At 39.8% G+C, this 17162-nt stretch overlaps 1 protein-coding gene across 1 annotated transcript in view; it reads left to right on the plus strand.

The window, feature by feature from the left end:
• tmem44 (transmembrane protein 44) overlaps positions 1–17162 on the plus strand; it is a 49981-nt gene that overhangs the window by 19509 nt on the left and 13310 nt on the right. Inside the window, exons 7-9 of the mRNA XM_034179953.1 lie at positions 14061–14219; positions 14445–14513; positions 14641–14769. Coding sequence (XP_034035844.1) covers positions 14061–14219; positions 14445–14513; positions 14641–14769 — 357 coding nt within the window. The remainder of the gene's footprint in view (positions 1–14060; positions 14220–14444; positions 14514–14640; positions 14770–17162) is intronic.

The following is a 17162-nucleotide window of genomic DNA, read 5'->3' on the forward strand; positions in this document are numbered from 1 at the left end:
GAATACAGTCATTATGTATTCATTAATATTATGTATTCCATAATAACAACATGAAAAAGTTTATTTTTTGCAAATTATAAAAATAATAAACTAAGAACTGACACATGTAATTATTTACACCTTTGCTCAATACTTTGTTGGTGGACCTTTGGCAGCAATTACAGCCTCAAGTCTTCTTGAATGTGATGCCACAAGCTTGGTGCACCTATCTTTGTGCAGTTTTTGCCCATTCCTCTTTGCAGCACCTCTCAAGCTCCACCAGGTTGAATGGGCAGCGTCGGTGCACAGCCATTTTCAGATCTCTCCAGAGATGTTCAATCAGATTCAGGTCTGGGCTCTGGCTCGGCCCACTCAAGGACATTCAGAGTTGTCCTGAAGCCTTTGACATCTTGGCTGTGTGCTCAGGTTCATTGTCCTGCTGAAAGATGAGGCCGCTGCCCCAGTCTGAGGTCAAAGAGTGCTCTTGAACAGGTTTTCATCCAGGATGTCTCTGTACATTGCATCTTTCCCTCAATCCTGCCTAGTCTCCCAGGTTCTGCCACTGAAAACCATCACCACAGCATGATGCTGCCACCACCATACTTCAATGTAGGGATGGTGCCTGGTTTCCCTCTAAACATGAAGGCCTGGCGTTCACACCAGAGAGTTCAATCTCTGTCTCATCAGACCAGAAAATTTAGTTTCTCATGGTCTGAGAGTCCTTCAGGTGCCTCTTGATAAACTCCAGGTGGGCTGCCATGTGCCTTTTACTAAGGAGTGGGCTTCTGTGTGGCCAAACAGCCATACAGGCCTGAAATGGGGGATTGCTGCAAACATGGGTTGTCCTTCTGGAAGGTTCTCCTCTTTCTACAGAGAAATGTTGGCGCTCTGACAGAGTGACCATTGGGTTCTTTTCACCTCCCTGACTATGGCCCGTCTCTCCCGATCGCTCTGTTTAGACAGTCGGCCAGCTCTTGGAAGAGTGGATCTGAATGTCTTCCATTTTTGCCCTGAGACAATCCTGTCTGAGGTCTACAGACAATTTGACTTCATGCTTGGTTTGTGCTCCGACATGCACTGTCAACTGTGGGACCTTATATGTGGACAGGTGTGTGGTCTTTCCAAATCATGTCCAGTGTGATGATTAATGTGACTGGAAGCTGATTGGTTTATTTATTTTTTTCCTTTATTATATATATTATATATATATATATATATTAATGCATTTTTGATTATTGTATATTTTGGTTGTTTATAGTAGAGTAGCTTGTCTTCAACTGGACTGGGTTCTTGATGCAAGGATGTTTGCTTCTAATTGCAGAAGCTTCCTCAGCTAATTTCTTGCTCTGGTAAGCCCCTTTCACACCGGGCTTCGAGTTGCTTCCTGTGGCGGCATGACGACACAGGAATGTCTGCGTCAGGTGCGTGCAGCGAGGGGCAGAGAGGAGGTGAGAACGCAGCCTGCAGATTCTCTGCACAGAAAATCAGAGTGCACAATCTGGCTGCAGCCAAAACTATGCATTCTGATTTCTCTTCTAGTTTATATTTGTTCTTGTCCTGAGCTGCAGGTCTGTGCTCTGAGTTCTGTTATAGTTTATCTTTCCTCCTTTGACCGCGCGATGCATGCATGCGCGCGAACGAACTGTCCGTGAGCCAATGTGGAGCTGTCTGGAGTTATACTTGATGTGGACATGTCCTGTCTCTGGCAATCAGTCTGTGAGCAGGACTTGTCTTTTTCTGTCCTTTTTTAACACAGTGATGAGAGTTGAGGGGAGAACAAGGAACTAACTGCCTGCAGCCAGACATTTTTTTTTTCTTTTAATGTTCACATGTGCGAGTGCGAACAAATCTTCCGTGAGTGGACTGGAGATTCCGGACTTTTTACTGGATGTGGACATGTCCTGTCTCTGGCAATCAGTCTGTGAGCAGGACTTTTATGGACTTTATTTAAACACTTTTATGTTTAAATAAAGAAAATGGTGTCCACCAATGCCCTCTCTGCGGTGCTGGTATAGCCTCAGCCTGCAGCTCATCTCCACCTTAAAGACACGAACCACACATTTGAGGACAAGGAAGTTAAAATCTTAGCCAGAGAAAAGAAATGGGTTTGAGAGGGGAGTGAAGGAAACTTTGTATGTGAAACAGTTGAAACCCAGCCTCAACCGGGGAGGGGGGTCTGAGACACCCTTTGTCCTTGTCTACAATGGGGTACTCAGGTCAAAGCAGTTTCACTCTTTTGTTCATACTATTGAGTCATTCACGTCGTCAGGAGAGGCGTCAGTCCCATCGTTAGGAGGGACACCTGCCCTGTCATTAGGAGGGTGCTAACTAGAGTACAGTAGGTGCTAATTAGAGCAATTGTTAGTCACTGCCTATAGCAGTCTGCTTCTAAGTAGGAGGGGTCTTGTTAGATTTAAAACTCCAGCTTTTGCTGGCTTCTGTTTGTTCTTCTCTACAAGAGTCAAGACAGAACTCAGACTACCAGAGCAAGAAATTTAGCCAAGGAAGCTTCTGCGATTAGAAGCGAAACGTCCTTGCGTCAAGCAACCCAGTCCAGTCGAGGATTCAAGCTTCTCTACTATGGAAACCACACGGACAACTGAGAGCGTTCACAGAAACATTTTGGTTGTTGTTTTGTGTGAACCCCAGGAAGAGTAGCTGCAGCTTGCTGCAGCTAATGGGGATCCTAATAAATAAACAAATAAACAAAAACAGTCAACTGAATTTACCTACAGTTGGACTCCAGTTAAGCTGCAGAAACATTTAAAGTAGACCTGAAATGGTTCAATCCACCGACATCAATAACCTTTTTTTGCTTAAAGTAGACCTGCATTGAAATAAATGTGGTCAGATTTCAGAAGAAATAGCTGATATGTATTTATAAGACCCTTGTGAATGCAGTAAAGTAATCTGTAAGCCCAAATTTGTAATTCAGCGGAGAAATCTTCGTTTAATATGACAATTTGCAGCTAAAATTAGCCCTCTGTGAAAACAGTTTGTACAGCTGTATCATTTCCATGACGTCAGGGACAAGACAACGCGCTCCCGCCTTCAGTCCGATCCCGCATTGAAATTGATTTTATCTGTTAGTAATGTTACTTATACACGTCCTGGTTTCAACATCCAAAAGTAAGCTGCAATGAATGTGAGATACAGATCTGTGTGCTCAGATCAGCAATGACATCGACAGCGGCGCCGTTCTTCCTCTCCCGCTCTCTGCCTCCGCTGCAGTTATTAAGTCTGCCGCCGACGCGGGCCACTCACACCGCCGTGTCTGCTTTGCAGCCGGTGCGCACAACTCCGGCATCACCTCTCTGTCTATTGAATGGAGCTGCAGCACACTTGGCACAAATCCTGAGATTACGCTCGCTGTTTTAATGCGAAGCGGCCGGTACAACCTGTTGCTGCAAGGACAGACTTCTTGCGGCAAAATCCACAGCACCGCACGTCTCGGCAATCGGAGCCCCAGAGCTCCATGGACGCTGAGAGAGGTTTATATATTTTTATGACTGGGATTCTTTGCGGGTCTCGCCTCCATATCCCGCGATGGTACCGGAGGCGAAAGACAGTAGATTTTCATTGCGACACCACTCAATCAAACGGGCGTATGAAAAAGTCCCCCAAAATAATTTCAAGCACAAATAAAAGAAATGTGTACTCACCAAACGTGCCGCAAGACAATATGAAGTTTTAAAAAAAGTAGATCTTCCGTAAAAAGGTGCAGATGCAAACTGACGTAAATCCACAAATTACAATTGGCGCAATGCATGCTGGGAGAGGGTCTTGTCCGTGACGTCTCGGCAGCGTCCATGATGAGGGACAATTTGCGGAGGGGTAAATGTTAGCTGTAAATTTGTCATTTTCAAATGATTTCTCCATTGAATGACAGATCTGGGCTTGCAGATTTACTTTACTACATTCAGAAGAATCTCATGTGTAAATGTAAGTCATTTTTTGTTCAAAAAATCTGACTGCATTTTTTTCAATGCAGGTCTCCTTTAAATGATCAGTGGAAACTGGTTGCACCAGAGCTCAGTTTTGGCTCCGTGACAAAGGCTAATTATGTACATATGATTTCTTAGTTTTTTGTTTGTTTTGCTTTTTAAATAAATTAGCAAAAAAAAAAAAAAAAATTCACATTGTCGTGGGGTGTAGGAAATTCTTTTTTTTTTTTTTTTTGAGGAAAAAGAATGAATTACATCCATTTTGGAATAAGGCAGTATGTAACATGACAAAATGTGGAAAAATTATAAAACCTTAACGTATTAATTGTTTAAGTGTAGTAAAATAATTGCTTGGTTCTTTACATGTACACGTGTGTGTGTGTGTAAAGCACTGTGCATATTGAAGTCATGATTTTTTTTTTTTTTTTTTTTTCGGTCACAGGTTATTCCACCATTGCTGCCATCCTTGTCAGAATCATTTTAACTGCCATTGTGCATGTGAAAAATGCACTCACCACAATTATACTGAAACATACGAAAATGGAGGCCTTTGTTTTGGCCTCTCAAATTTTTGGTTTGGGTCACCACAGCAGATCTAGCGTAGATCTGCATGTTGATTTGGCATGTTTTCCACACATTTCATCCAATCTACTGATGAAATATTTTTGAATCTTGGTGAAAAGGAGTATAGCCCTGTATATGAATACATTGACTGCAGAGTGCAAATCTACTCTAAGTACATGTAATTATGTACATAGAATAGGCATTCGTAGGCAAACTTAAAAGTTTCAGTCGTGTAACTTGCATTCCGTATTGGACCAAGTAACTTAAATCACCATCAGTGTGTTATTATAACAAAGTGTTATTCCTGTCCTGGTTAATTTAAAATGTAAGAAGAAGAAACCAAATAAATTGCCTATTAAATACAACCTCTCTTCATATTAAGTTGGCTGTCGTTGACTGTTGGTCTGTTGACTGCATATACTGCAGGATCTTCAAAGAAAGTTATTGATATAAATTAAATTGCTGTTTTTAAAATGTTACTGCTGTCAATAGCTGCTTGTTTTTGATTGCCTCTCCTGGATGTTGCACAGATTATTTGCTTGCACACTGGTATTTTCTCCATCTCTTAGTTAATATTAATGGAAGCTGTTAACTTGGTACTCCATTGTACAGATTTATGTGTAAACCTAAGAATGGAAATTTTAATCCATAAAGTTGTTATTCAGTGTGTCTGTGACTGTTTTTGTCCATGTGTTTTGTTTTATTCAACACTTATGTAGCTGAATGGTTTTAAACCCAGAAGTTGAAAATGTTTCAAAGGCAAGACGTACTGTTTGTAAATGTCGGAAGAACATGTATTAAATGTCATTTCATATTCTGGGTGCATTACATGTCATCCTGTTTTTAAAAGTGGCTCATGATTTGCAGTTTGAGCAAAATCAGTGTTGCCAGCTCCTTGGAATGTCTATTGTTCTGTGGGTTCTTACTGAGTGTGACTTCTTTGCTGGGGTGAGGCTGACTTGGAGCTGATGAGGTACAGTCAACCAGAGTGGGGGCTGGAATTGTTTCAGGTCTGCCCAATTGTTCTGTTGCAAAGACCAGCTCTGGGCTGGGTCTGTCTGTCTAGGAAGAAGTAAAAAATAAATAAAATACTTGGCTTGTCTATAGGGGACTAGTGCTGCCCTTCACTATTTCAGAAATGTTTATAGTCTTTTGAGTACATGTCTACATCATTTCAATTTGGTTAAATGCTGGTAGAGCTTGCATTTTAAGCTTGTACTTTCATTCCCCAGATTGGTTGTTTCCAAAATACAAGGAATATTTAGCTTTGGATACAACCAGTCTGAGGAATGAATGTACCATCCCAGCAATGATTAAACATTATGGAAATGCCAGGTATGGGGAGAGAAAGGGTATTTGTGACATGGCCATTTCAGAGGATGAACCCTGGGTGGATCAAAGGGGAGAGAGCAAATTACAAAAACTGATAATCTCTGTGTCTCTCGCCTCTCAATTTCTTTTTCAATAATTTTTTTTTTGCCCCCCTCCACCACCACCACACACATTAATCAGTAACTGTATCTACTGATTTGCTAAGTCATTCATAGGGCCAGCTCTTTGGCAGGTGAAGAAATGAGCAATTACAGAAACTGCAGTTTAACATGACTGTCGTATTTCTTTCCAATATTTTATTCACACACAATGGCAACATGTATAGTCCAGTATGTGTCAAACCTGGTAGAGTTTGATGATTATGTATTATAAAATTCACACTTGCTTTATCTTTCAGTGGGACTTTGAGGAAGCAAATGCACAGTGGAAACAACCAACAAAAGAACATGAAAGGTTTCCCCTGCGAGAATGGCTGCCTAACCCCAAAATCTTTTCTAGCTGCATATGTGCTGCATCTGGACTCTCACAATACACCCTCTCTGGTAAAAATGGGGTTGAGAGTGGCGAAATGGCTAAATGACAGAAACCTGGCTAAATGACAGAAATCTCAATCACTGAAATGATTCATGGGAAGTAATAAAACTGCAAACATTGAGTTGTCTGTCATCTTACTGCACCAAGAAATGTTGCCTGACTTGCATGTAGGTCGGTTTCCCATTGCCAATGTTTGGCCTTGATTGATATCCGCATTCCTAATATGAAGTAATCTGTTCCAATTGTCCACAACAGCAGTTATGTGTCATACAATTATCACCAGATCAATGCCCATTACAAGAGGCTTTGAATGCGGCACCATGGTACAGTACTGTGTGCATATGTGCTAATGTCTGTGGTTATAATACATCCCTAATTCCAATGAAGTTGGGATGTTGTGTAAAATGTAAATAAAAACAGAATACAATGATTTGCAATTCTCTTCCACCTATATTCAATTGAGTACACCACAAAGACAAGATATTTAATGTTCAAACTGATAAATTTCATTGTTTTTTGTGCAAATATTTGCTCATTTTGAAATGGATGCCTGCAACACGTTTCAAAAAAGCTTGGGACAGTGGTATGTTTACCCCTGTGTTACATCACCTTTCCTGCTAACAACACTCAATAAGCATTTGGGAACTGAGGACACTAATTGTTGATGCTTTGTAGGTGGAATTCTTTCTCATTCTTGCTTGATGTACAACTTCAGTTGTTCAACAGTCCAGGGTCTCTGTTGTCATATTTTGTTCTTCATAATGTGCCACACATTTTCAATGGGTGACAGGTCTGGACTGCAGGCAGGCCAGTCTAATACCCGCACTTTTTTACTATGAAGCTACACTGTTGTAACGTGCAGAATGTGGCTTGGCATTGTCTTGCTGAAATAAGCAGGGACGTCCCTGAAAAAGACGTTGCTTGGATGGCAGCATGTGTTGCTTCCAAAACCTGGATGTACTTTTCAGCATTGATGGTGCCATCACAGATGTGTAAGTTGCCCATGCCATGGCCACTAACACACCCCCATACCTTCACAGATGTGGCTTTTGAAGTTTGTGCTGGTAACAATCTGGATGGTCTTTTTCCTCTTTGTCCGGAGACCCGATGTCCATAATTTCCAAAACAATTTGAAATGTGGACTCATCAGACCATAGCACATTTTTCCACTTTGCATCTGTCCATTTCAAATGAGCTCGGGCCCAATGAAGGCAGCAGCGTTTCTAGATATTGTTGATGTATGGCTTTCGCTTTGCATGGTAGTCTAACTTGCACTTGAAGATGTAGCGACGAACTGTGTTAACTGAAATGGTTTTCTGAAGTGTTCCTGAGCCCACGCGGTAAGATCCTTTACACAATGATGTCGGTTTTTAATGTAGTGCCACCTGACGGATCGAAGGTCACGGGCATTCATTGTTGATTTTTTGACCTTGCTGCTTGTGTTGGAAGCTCTCCAGATTCTCCGAATCCTGATTGTATTATGGACTGTAGATGATGGAATCCCTAATTCCTTGCAATTGAACATTGAGAACCATTTTTCTTAAACTATTGGACTATTTTGTTTCATGCAGTTGTTCCCCATGCTTGTGAATGGCTGAGCCTTTTGGGGATCAATCAATCAACTTTTTCTTATATAGCGCCAAATCACAAACAGTTGCCCCAAGGCGCTCCATATTGTAAGGCAAGGCCATACAATAATTATGAAAAACCCCAACGGTCAAAACGACCCCCTATGAGCAAGCACTTGGCCACAGTGGGAAGGAAAAACTCCCTTTTAACAGGAAGAAACCTCCAGCTGGATGCTCCTTTTATACCCAATCATGACACTCACCTGTTTCCAAGTAACCTGTTCACCTGTGGAATGTTCCAAACAGGTGTTCTTTGAGCATTCATCAACTTTCCCAGTCTTTGTTGCGCCTGTCCCATCTTTTTTGAAATGTGTGCAGGCATCCATTTCAAAATGAGCAAATATTTGCACAAAAACAATAAAGTTGATCAATGTGAACATTAAATATATGCATTCAGTTGAATATAGGTTGAAGAGGATTTGCAAATCATTCTATTCTGTTCTTATTTACATTTACACAATGTCCCAACTTCACTGGAATCGGGGTTGTATGTTATGAAGGTAAAATATATCTCATCTAGAAAAAAAAAGTGTTCTTCAGAGGAATGTGGTGCATCCTTCATGGGGATTATGAGATTATTCCAGAAGGGATTTAAAGAGGTCAGCAAACGCTGAGTCTTTGAACTGCTCACACACATACTGACCACTGTGCTCATGTTACAATAACACAATCTGCATTGTATTTTTAGTTTATATTGCAGACGGTATCATCAAAATAACTGAGTGCTCAGTACACATTCAAACATTCAGGCAGACTTTATTTATTTGAAAAGATGCTGACAAAATAATAAAGCCATCTATAACAATGCCAATTTTGTAAAAATAAAATAGAAGCATGGTGCCTTGGGGGGGGGGCTTCGGTCATGTGCCAGTCAATAAATAGTCCATAGAGCCTGTGCATAAGCAATGAGTGGAGCTGTGTGTCCTCGGCACAGGGCAGTGTGATCAGCAGAGCCATGGTAATCTCCCTTTGCTACCCTAGGACACAGTTACTGCACACCACTGTGCATAATCCCTACCCAACAATTTCTCAGGTATAGTATGCTCTGTTTGAGTATCAGATTTGTTTATTTAAAGCCATGAATAGTAAACAATTGCATGCCAGAAATCGCTTAAGATACTGCAGTTGACATCTCGTCAACTGGCCACAGACTAAATGCAAAACTTGATTATTACAGGTAAACTAGTTGTTAATGTTAGATGATTTGTCAGTGTAACGTTGCAAGAGTAGCAGTTTAAAGACTTATCCTCAAGCCCTGTGAGGTCAGCGATCTATGAGGGAAGTTTACCACAGACCTCCCCTCATAAACGACTATTGCTCTCCCACTGCCTTTTGAGGTTATTGGGTCTATCCTGTATTTTCCTAGTCAGAGGGGGTTATCACGACCGTACTAGAAAAAGGGGCCGGTGCAGCAGATAAGCACCAGACTAGATGGCCAGGGTTCCTCTGTCCTCTCCATCATCGTCTGTCTGTCTGTTTGCTCCAGGGCTTTAGATGATGAAGCATTTTTAGTTGAAGGGACTTCCCTTTGGCCTGATAATGAACAATACACAGATTAGAGCAAAGTTATAAGCATATTTACTCCTCCAGTTACATTTCCTTACATTTTCCTTTTGTATCTGAATGGGAGAAGTGACTCTAAAACAAATAGTCAACATAAGCAAGCAAGTGCTGATAGCAGCAGTGCAAATTAATGTGATTTATGGCCTTGTTGTGCCAGTAAATGTGACCTGACAGGACACACTGCTTTGTCTTTTTTTTTTTTTTTTTTTTTGACATACCGAGTTATTTCTGTCAGTTTTTTCTTCATCGTTACTTGAGGGTGTGGCTTGAGAACATCCTGGCATATGCATGTTGATATAAGGTCTTGACATACAGTTGAATGAATGAAGGAATGAATTTATTCAGCACGCACATAAACAAAACAAACAAAATACCAACATAAACTCTTACTAACATAAATTTAAAAAAAAAAAAAGAAAAAAATACAACAGTAACTCAGTTTCTCAAATTAGGTGCAGCTGAAAGGGCATGGGCTGAAGCAAAAGCTTATAAACGCCCACCCCGTACACCATACACCCGTTACCATCCACAGTTAAATACACTCAAATAAAATAGAAATCAGAAAATAATATAACTAAACAGAATAGAACAATTTCATATTTACATTTTACATTTACATTTTATATCTACATTAGAATATAGTTAGGTACTAACAGTTGCATCAGTGGCATTCCATTATTTTCAATTCATTTAAAGTTTAACACATTTTTACCTTCTAAGCAATTACAAATAGTCTTGCACCCTGATCATTACTGGCATAATGTCATACACCAAATACTGTTCAATGTCTATACAATCGTCTACACTTCTTACTAACTCTATAAACATTTTTACTCGTTTGTGTACTGTGCTAACATAATTTCTTTATATTTCTTTTTGAACTTATAAATGTTTCCACACAATGTGGTTATCCAAATGATTCCATAATTTAACTCCACGTACCGACACACACCAACTTTTCAGAGTTTCTTACATAATTTACTATAAAGTTACCACATCCCCTCAATCCATACTGTCCTTCTTTCTTACAGAACAGTTTCTGTATATTACATGGCAGTTCATTTTTATTGGCTTTAAACATTAGTAATGCAGTATGAAACTTTACCAAATCAGTCATTTTTAATAATTTTGACCTGATAAACAATTCGTTTGTGTGGTCTAGATATCCTACTTCATGCAAAATTCTAACTGCACGTTTTTGTAATATAACGAGGGGATGAAGTGAACTCTTATAGTTGTTACTCCATACTATACAGTAAGTTAAATAAGGCAAAATCAATGTACAATATAACACTCGAAGGGCATCATGCTCCAACAAATATTTAACTTTATTAATAACTGCGAGACTTTTGGAAACTTTACTCTGTATATATCTAATGTGCTTTTTCCAGCTTATTTTTCATCTAATTACACCAAGAAATTTACATTCTGATACTCTTTCAATTTGAACACCATTTGCACAGTTGTATGCAAAAGTTTGGGCACCCCTGATAATTTTCATGATTTTCCTTTATAAATCATTGGTTGTCTGGATCAGCAATTTCAGTTACATATATCATATAGCAGACCAACACACTGATATTTGAGAAGTGAAGTTTCTTGTATTTACAGAAAGTGTGCAATAATTATTTAAACAAAATTGGGCAGGTGCATAAATTTGGGCACCCTTGTCATTTTATTGATTTTGAATACATTTAGCACTAATTATTGGAGGCAGGGGTGGTGGCCAAGTGGTTAATGCGCTTGGTTTCAGTGCAGAAGGTTCCGGGTTTAAATCCCACCCTGCCACATTTCTCCATGTAATGTGGAGTTGCGTCAGGAAGGGCATCCGGCGTAAAACCTCTGCCAATTCAACATGCAGATCCACCTTGAATTTGCTGTGGTGACCCCAATTGCCTTGCTTCTGATGGATTGTTTGTTGCTGTGACACTACTCTGAACTTCACATGGTTGTATACGCTTCTTTTATTTCTGTTTAGCACTCTTCTGGTTATTAATTGTATCTACTCTGAACATTATTTAACAACAGTCCTGTTGTGAATCGCTAGCAGTTAGTATTCGCTACCGGTTAGCTTTCGCTAGCTAGGTCGACTCCTCCCCTCCCCGTCGTTACTTTTTATAGTTGTTTCTTTTTACCCGTTTAATACTTCTGTTCATTTTTCAGTCAAACTGCTGTGAATTTTAAGTAATTATTTTACTCCTGTGTAAAATCTTAGAAGCGGCTAGCATTTTCGCTAGCGGTTAGCTTGCGTTAGCTATTTCAGACCCCCGTCATCATTTTTTCATTTCATTTTTTTATACTTCTGTTAGTTAATTAACTGTTTAGTGTATTTTATAGCTGCTGCTTTTTTTTTTTACCTGTTTAATACTTCTGTTATTTTTTCAGTGTAACTGCTGTGAATTTTAATTAAATTATTTGCGTCTGTGTGAGCCTTAGGAGTGGTTAGCTTATCCATTATTGGTTAGCTTGTGTTTGCTTGGCTACATTCTTGAATTTCTTAGTGCACAAAGTACACTACAATCCTACTTTACACCCACCGTAAATCCTGCATGATGTTGGAAGATAGGGTGGCTCTCTTAGAGAGCCGTGTCCGTAAGTTAGAGCAGCTTCTTAGCTCAGTGGAGTTAGATGTTACGGGCACTCCAGATGAGGCTAGTGTTGGGCCGGCTAGCGAGCCCATTAGCATCAGCTTAGAAACGCTGGCTGTGGAGGACGGCTTTCAGACTGTGGCTAGGAGGAGGAAGCCCCGTAGGACTTGGTGCCTGGTTGTGGCACCCCGATCACACTCGCCAGTGCGAACTGTGAATCTGTTCTCCCCCTTGGATTTGCCTGATGTGAATTCTCTGAGCCCACAAGTGACTTCCACTCTTGTCTCCAGGTCAAAACACCGGACTTTAGTGATAGGGGATTCTATCACCCGCAAAGTCAGGTTACAGACGCCGGCTGACGTTAAATGTATTCCTGGGGCCAGAGCTCCCGACATTGCACCTCATCTTAGGGTGCTGACGCTGCAGAAGGGAAGACAGATGAAAGAATATGACATGAGATACGAGGTCTGTTAGAAAAATATCCGGCCTTTTTATTTTTTTCAAAATGTGACCAACAAGGGGAGACAACAGGCTTTCTAATACTAACCCCTATTCAAACCTGTAGTTTACCCTATTTTTTTAATTTAGCTAATTTTCATTGGATCCATGCTGTTATGCCAATTCCACAAAACTGCATCTGTTTTAGACATAAATTTCTGTTTATGTATGACTAATTTTTTTTCTTAAATTGAACTTTGTGTATTATCGCCACCACCAAGGAAGTCTTGTTTTCACATGCATCTGTGGGTTTGTTCATTTTATATGATGGCTTTCATCACGATGATTCGAAAGCATGTCCACAGCGGGGCATGGACAAAATACAAATTTATTAAACTCTTTAGTGGTACCCGTGTACATGAAGACAGTAAAGCTACAACAGTGGACATTTGTCACCAAAGACCTTGACCTTCACTCAAATGATTGACTTCTGGTTGACCTCACCAGGATAGTTCTGGAATCCACTTAAGTGTGTACCACATCTGGTTCAAATCAGCTTAAAAGTCAAACTCCTTGACCGTATCCCTTGCCAAAAACAATTTTTAAGGGTATTTTCAAGTCCAACCTTCATTGACATAGCAATTTTTGAAAAAATCAGCAAAAAGGACATGGGAGGAGTAGGCTGACAAGCACGCATACATGACTTTGATCCCAGTGCCAAGTTCAGCTCAAATCTCTGTGGAAAAATCTCAATGGCCTTGACAGTTTCGAAAACAACCCCTTTGAGAGTAATTCTCAGGCTGACTGTCATCCACATGTCAAAGTTATTGGAAATCAGCCAAAGTGATAGATGAACAAGAATTTTGACATTTGACCCCACTGCATGTTGCATGTTGAGCTTTGGCCAAGACAAACCCATTAAAGGCAATTCTGGGATCAGTGTACATGCACTCACCAGGTTTGTTAGAAATGGGCTCAAGCACCTCAGCAGCCTCGTGGAACAAGCAAACATTTGTCAAATTATAGTGTGATTTTTGGTGCAGTTGTCAGAAGTTACAACTGTTTTTGTCAGTTACTCATGAATTAATGCATGGACTCCAGTTTAAAATAATTGTGGCTGAATGCTTGGAATACAACTTTGGGGATAATGTGGTTGATGGGTCAGATGTGCCTTGGCAGAAGTATGAACATTCCTGAGTACTACTCTATATTTTTGGAAAACGTGACTTAAATGTTGATAAATTGCTCTCCTTGCAATGCTGTTGAAAACTGAAATAAATTTATTAGATTCACCCCTCGTGCACAGACAGTAATGAGCCACTACAGAAATGCAAAGCGCATGATATTTGAGCTCTCTTTGAAGAACACCAGAGTGTACAGCAATTATTACCGCTGAAAACGGCCTGTGCAGTCGAGGTAATGTGAGCAATCGCCCACTTTGAACTTTTGGATCAGTTGTGATCTGTTAACCTTTAACCCAACACTGTCAGATTCTCATCATTCATTGTAATAAGAGACTAAAGAGAGGAACCACTCTAGAGTCTGGGAGCTTTTCCACGGACAACGTGAGCCTTTTGGGGGAATTGGGCAGCTCCACTGAGGATACTATTGTGGAGGGATGGCAAGCTCATTCATCAGCACAGATACAAGTAATTCATTGTTTTTGTGCTATAAGTTGTATTTAATATCCTAGCCTGATATCTTTATGCAATAAGTTTAATGCAGTTTAGTACAGTGAAGATATGAACATTTTTCTTTTACTGTTTACAATACTGGAATTATTCTAAACAAAGTGTAGGTATTGTTTTGTAAGGTTTTAATCATGTTTATATGGATCCTGCAGGTTTAAATACTATTCAATCTTTTCTTTAAAGGATAATTTTGCATTGAAAATGAATGGAATGGGACATTACATGGATGTCAGCATTCAGTCTGCACCACAAGTAAGCAAAACATGGCTTGTTTTATGGACTTTAAAAACGGCAAATAAAATGTGTAACATTCAGCATTTGATTTTTATTTGCATCTTAATGAACATAGAAATATTCTTGCTTTTAAATATGCCTAAAGGAAGTGTCGACGTCTGAGGAGAAGGTGGAGAACCTGCCTTTGAACAGGACAGTGCAACTAATCCGAGTCAACAGTTTCTGCTCTTTGAATCTCTCAGATGAGTCGTCTCAAGTTAGCTCAGATCTGGAGGTGGGTACCACATATGTAGTATTGACGCACCTGTAAACTTCAAACATCTAGCTCACTGCTCTCCATTTTTGTATGATGTTGCATTAGTATTTTGGGTATAATTTTAAGTGTGGACATTGAAAGGACTGACCTATACCTTCAGATTAAACATGTCAGCACTAACCTGTGAGTCTCAGCAAATACCACTAGCTGGTGATTGCACATTAGGGCAAGCACTGAAAACAAATTCATATTTGTGATGTGGTTCATATTTTTCAGCCTTTACAGTCACAGTTGAGAGATAGGAAGTAGGGAGAAACGTGCAGCAAAGCTCATTCAGGCTGGGATTCAAACCTGGGAATGCTGTAAAACTGCAGTGTTTTGGAGGATACACAGGAATCACCCTGCCTGTCCATGAGCCTCTAAGTGTAACGCCTCCTAAGTCAGTTGTTGCATTTCAGTGAAGCGTCCCACAATGGCAACTGTATATATGAAGATGCATGAAGGAAAATATAATTCCTGCTGATGCCTTCAAGGAGAGATGATTTGAGTTTTGTCTAGATTTGATGCGCCATTTCCTCCACTGGTAGCAGCATAGGACTTGTATGGCAAAGTGTAAATGAGTGGGGGTGGTTAGGCCATCCCAACTGGTTTGTGTAATCAGTAACTCAAAAAGCAATAACTGCTATCAACTTCTCAATCTTTTTCAAAGATTATGTAACAAGAACAAACAGAATAAAATCAGATGAGCAGATGCACCATTATGGAAGCATATTACATTCACTGGATAAAAAAAATTTGACCGCTGATCTCATAATTACGAGATCTTTTCTCATAACTACAAGAAAAGATCAGGTGTCTAATTTTTATAAATATATATATATATATACACATACACAGTGGTGGGCACAGATAACCAAAAAATTAACTTCGATAACAAATAATCAGATAACTGAAAAGTTATCTTCGATAAAGATAAAACAAACCCCAAAAATGTATCGGAACTTACAGATAACCGATAACAGATAAATTCCAATATTATCTCTCGCACATTTACAGCTACTAGTAAAACAAATTTAATAGCTTCTAATAATATTAAAAATAACAGACCCAAACAATAAGACCACACTTTTTTCTTTCAACAGTCTGCCCCTGCTGGAAGCTCTTGTTTATTACAGCGCTCCGAGCACAGAGGCACCCCGAGACCCAAACAATGAGACCACACTTTTTTCTTTCAACATTCAGCCTCTGCTGGAAGCTCTTGTTTATTACAGCCCTCTCAACACAGAGGCACCCTGAGAGCAGCCGTAAAGCCAGCTTTCTATCAACAATAAAGCTCCGGTCATGCGGAGGTCTTGCAAAATAGTCATATTGAGTTATGGTGTTGATTTATAAATAACATTAATACCGATAGAAGAACTCCATTAATGTCAATTCTGTCATTTGTACAAAGTTAAAATATAACATATATCTTTTAATGTTGAATAATGCACTAATTCTGACATTTTGTAACAAAGAGACAGATCGCAAAGGATTCTGGGTAAACGTGCCTCTGCTAAATACTGATTGGTTGTCATTCATTATGTAAACCAACACGTTAATGTGACGTCTGTCGTGTGTTGGTGTTTAAATGTGCTTTTGTAAAATATTCCATTTTTTTTATTTGTAAAAACAGGCATTTTTACGGAGCCCTGGAAGTGTCATCGCAAAATCTTTTCCACATTCTCTCTTTACAACATTCATTTGATGTTGTAAAACGTGCTTTACAGTGTGCGAGATGATTTTACATGCAGGAATTTTTTGGACCAAGTTTCAGGTTAATCGTGCGTCCTGCATCGTGTAGTGTTCATGGAGTATCAAGCTGCGGTCAACATCTGACGACCACCTCCTGATCGCCGGTCGAATGAGAATCAAACCTGTTTGATATATTATTGTGGTCGGCCGTCGTGAGGTTATCCTGCTGCTGAAAGCTACAAGCAGCATCCAACCATTCGCACTGTGCCTGTGCAAACACTGCAGAGCTGTCTTGTAATAATGTTGTTGTTGTTATTATTATTATTTTGCAGTTGTTTTGTTTTTAAACTTCATTTGTAAAAAAAAAAAAAAAAAAAAAAAAGCCATTTGCAAAGCAAAAAAGTTGATTTGACAATCATCTGACATAACCGGGGTCAAAATAAATAGAACACTGCCATCTACTGGTTCCCAGACACTGCCATGAACACTACTGGCCAGTAGATGCTAGATGGCAGTAGAGGCTTTCAAAACAAATTCTAGACAATCCCTGTCTGCTCACATTTAAAATGCGTGGAATTTAACAAACGCAATTAAAAAAATCAGCGTCTATAAATGCAGAGAATATATTCAAGAGAGTTTTAGGCACTAGAGTTTAATGCTGTTGTCCGTGGAGCCTGAAC

This window comes from Thalassophryne amazonica, chromosome 10 (assembly GCF_902500255.1).
Source record: "Thalassophryne amazonica chromosome 10, fThaAma1.1, whole genome shotgun sequence".
In the NCBI taxonomy this organism is placed as follows: Eukaryota; Metazoa; Chordata; class Actinopteri; order Batrachoidiformes; family Batrachoididae; genus Thalassophryne; species Thalassophryne amazonica.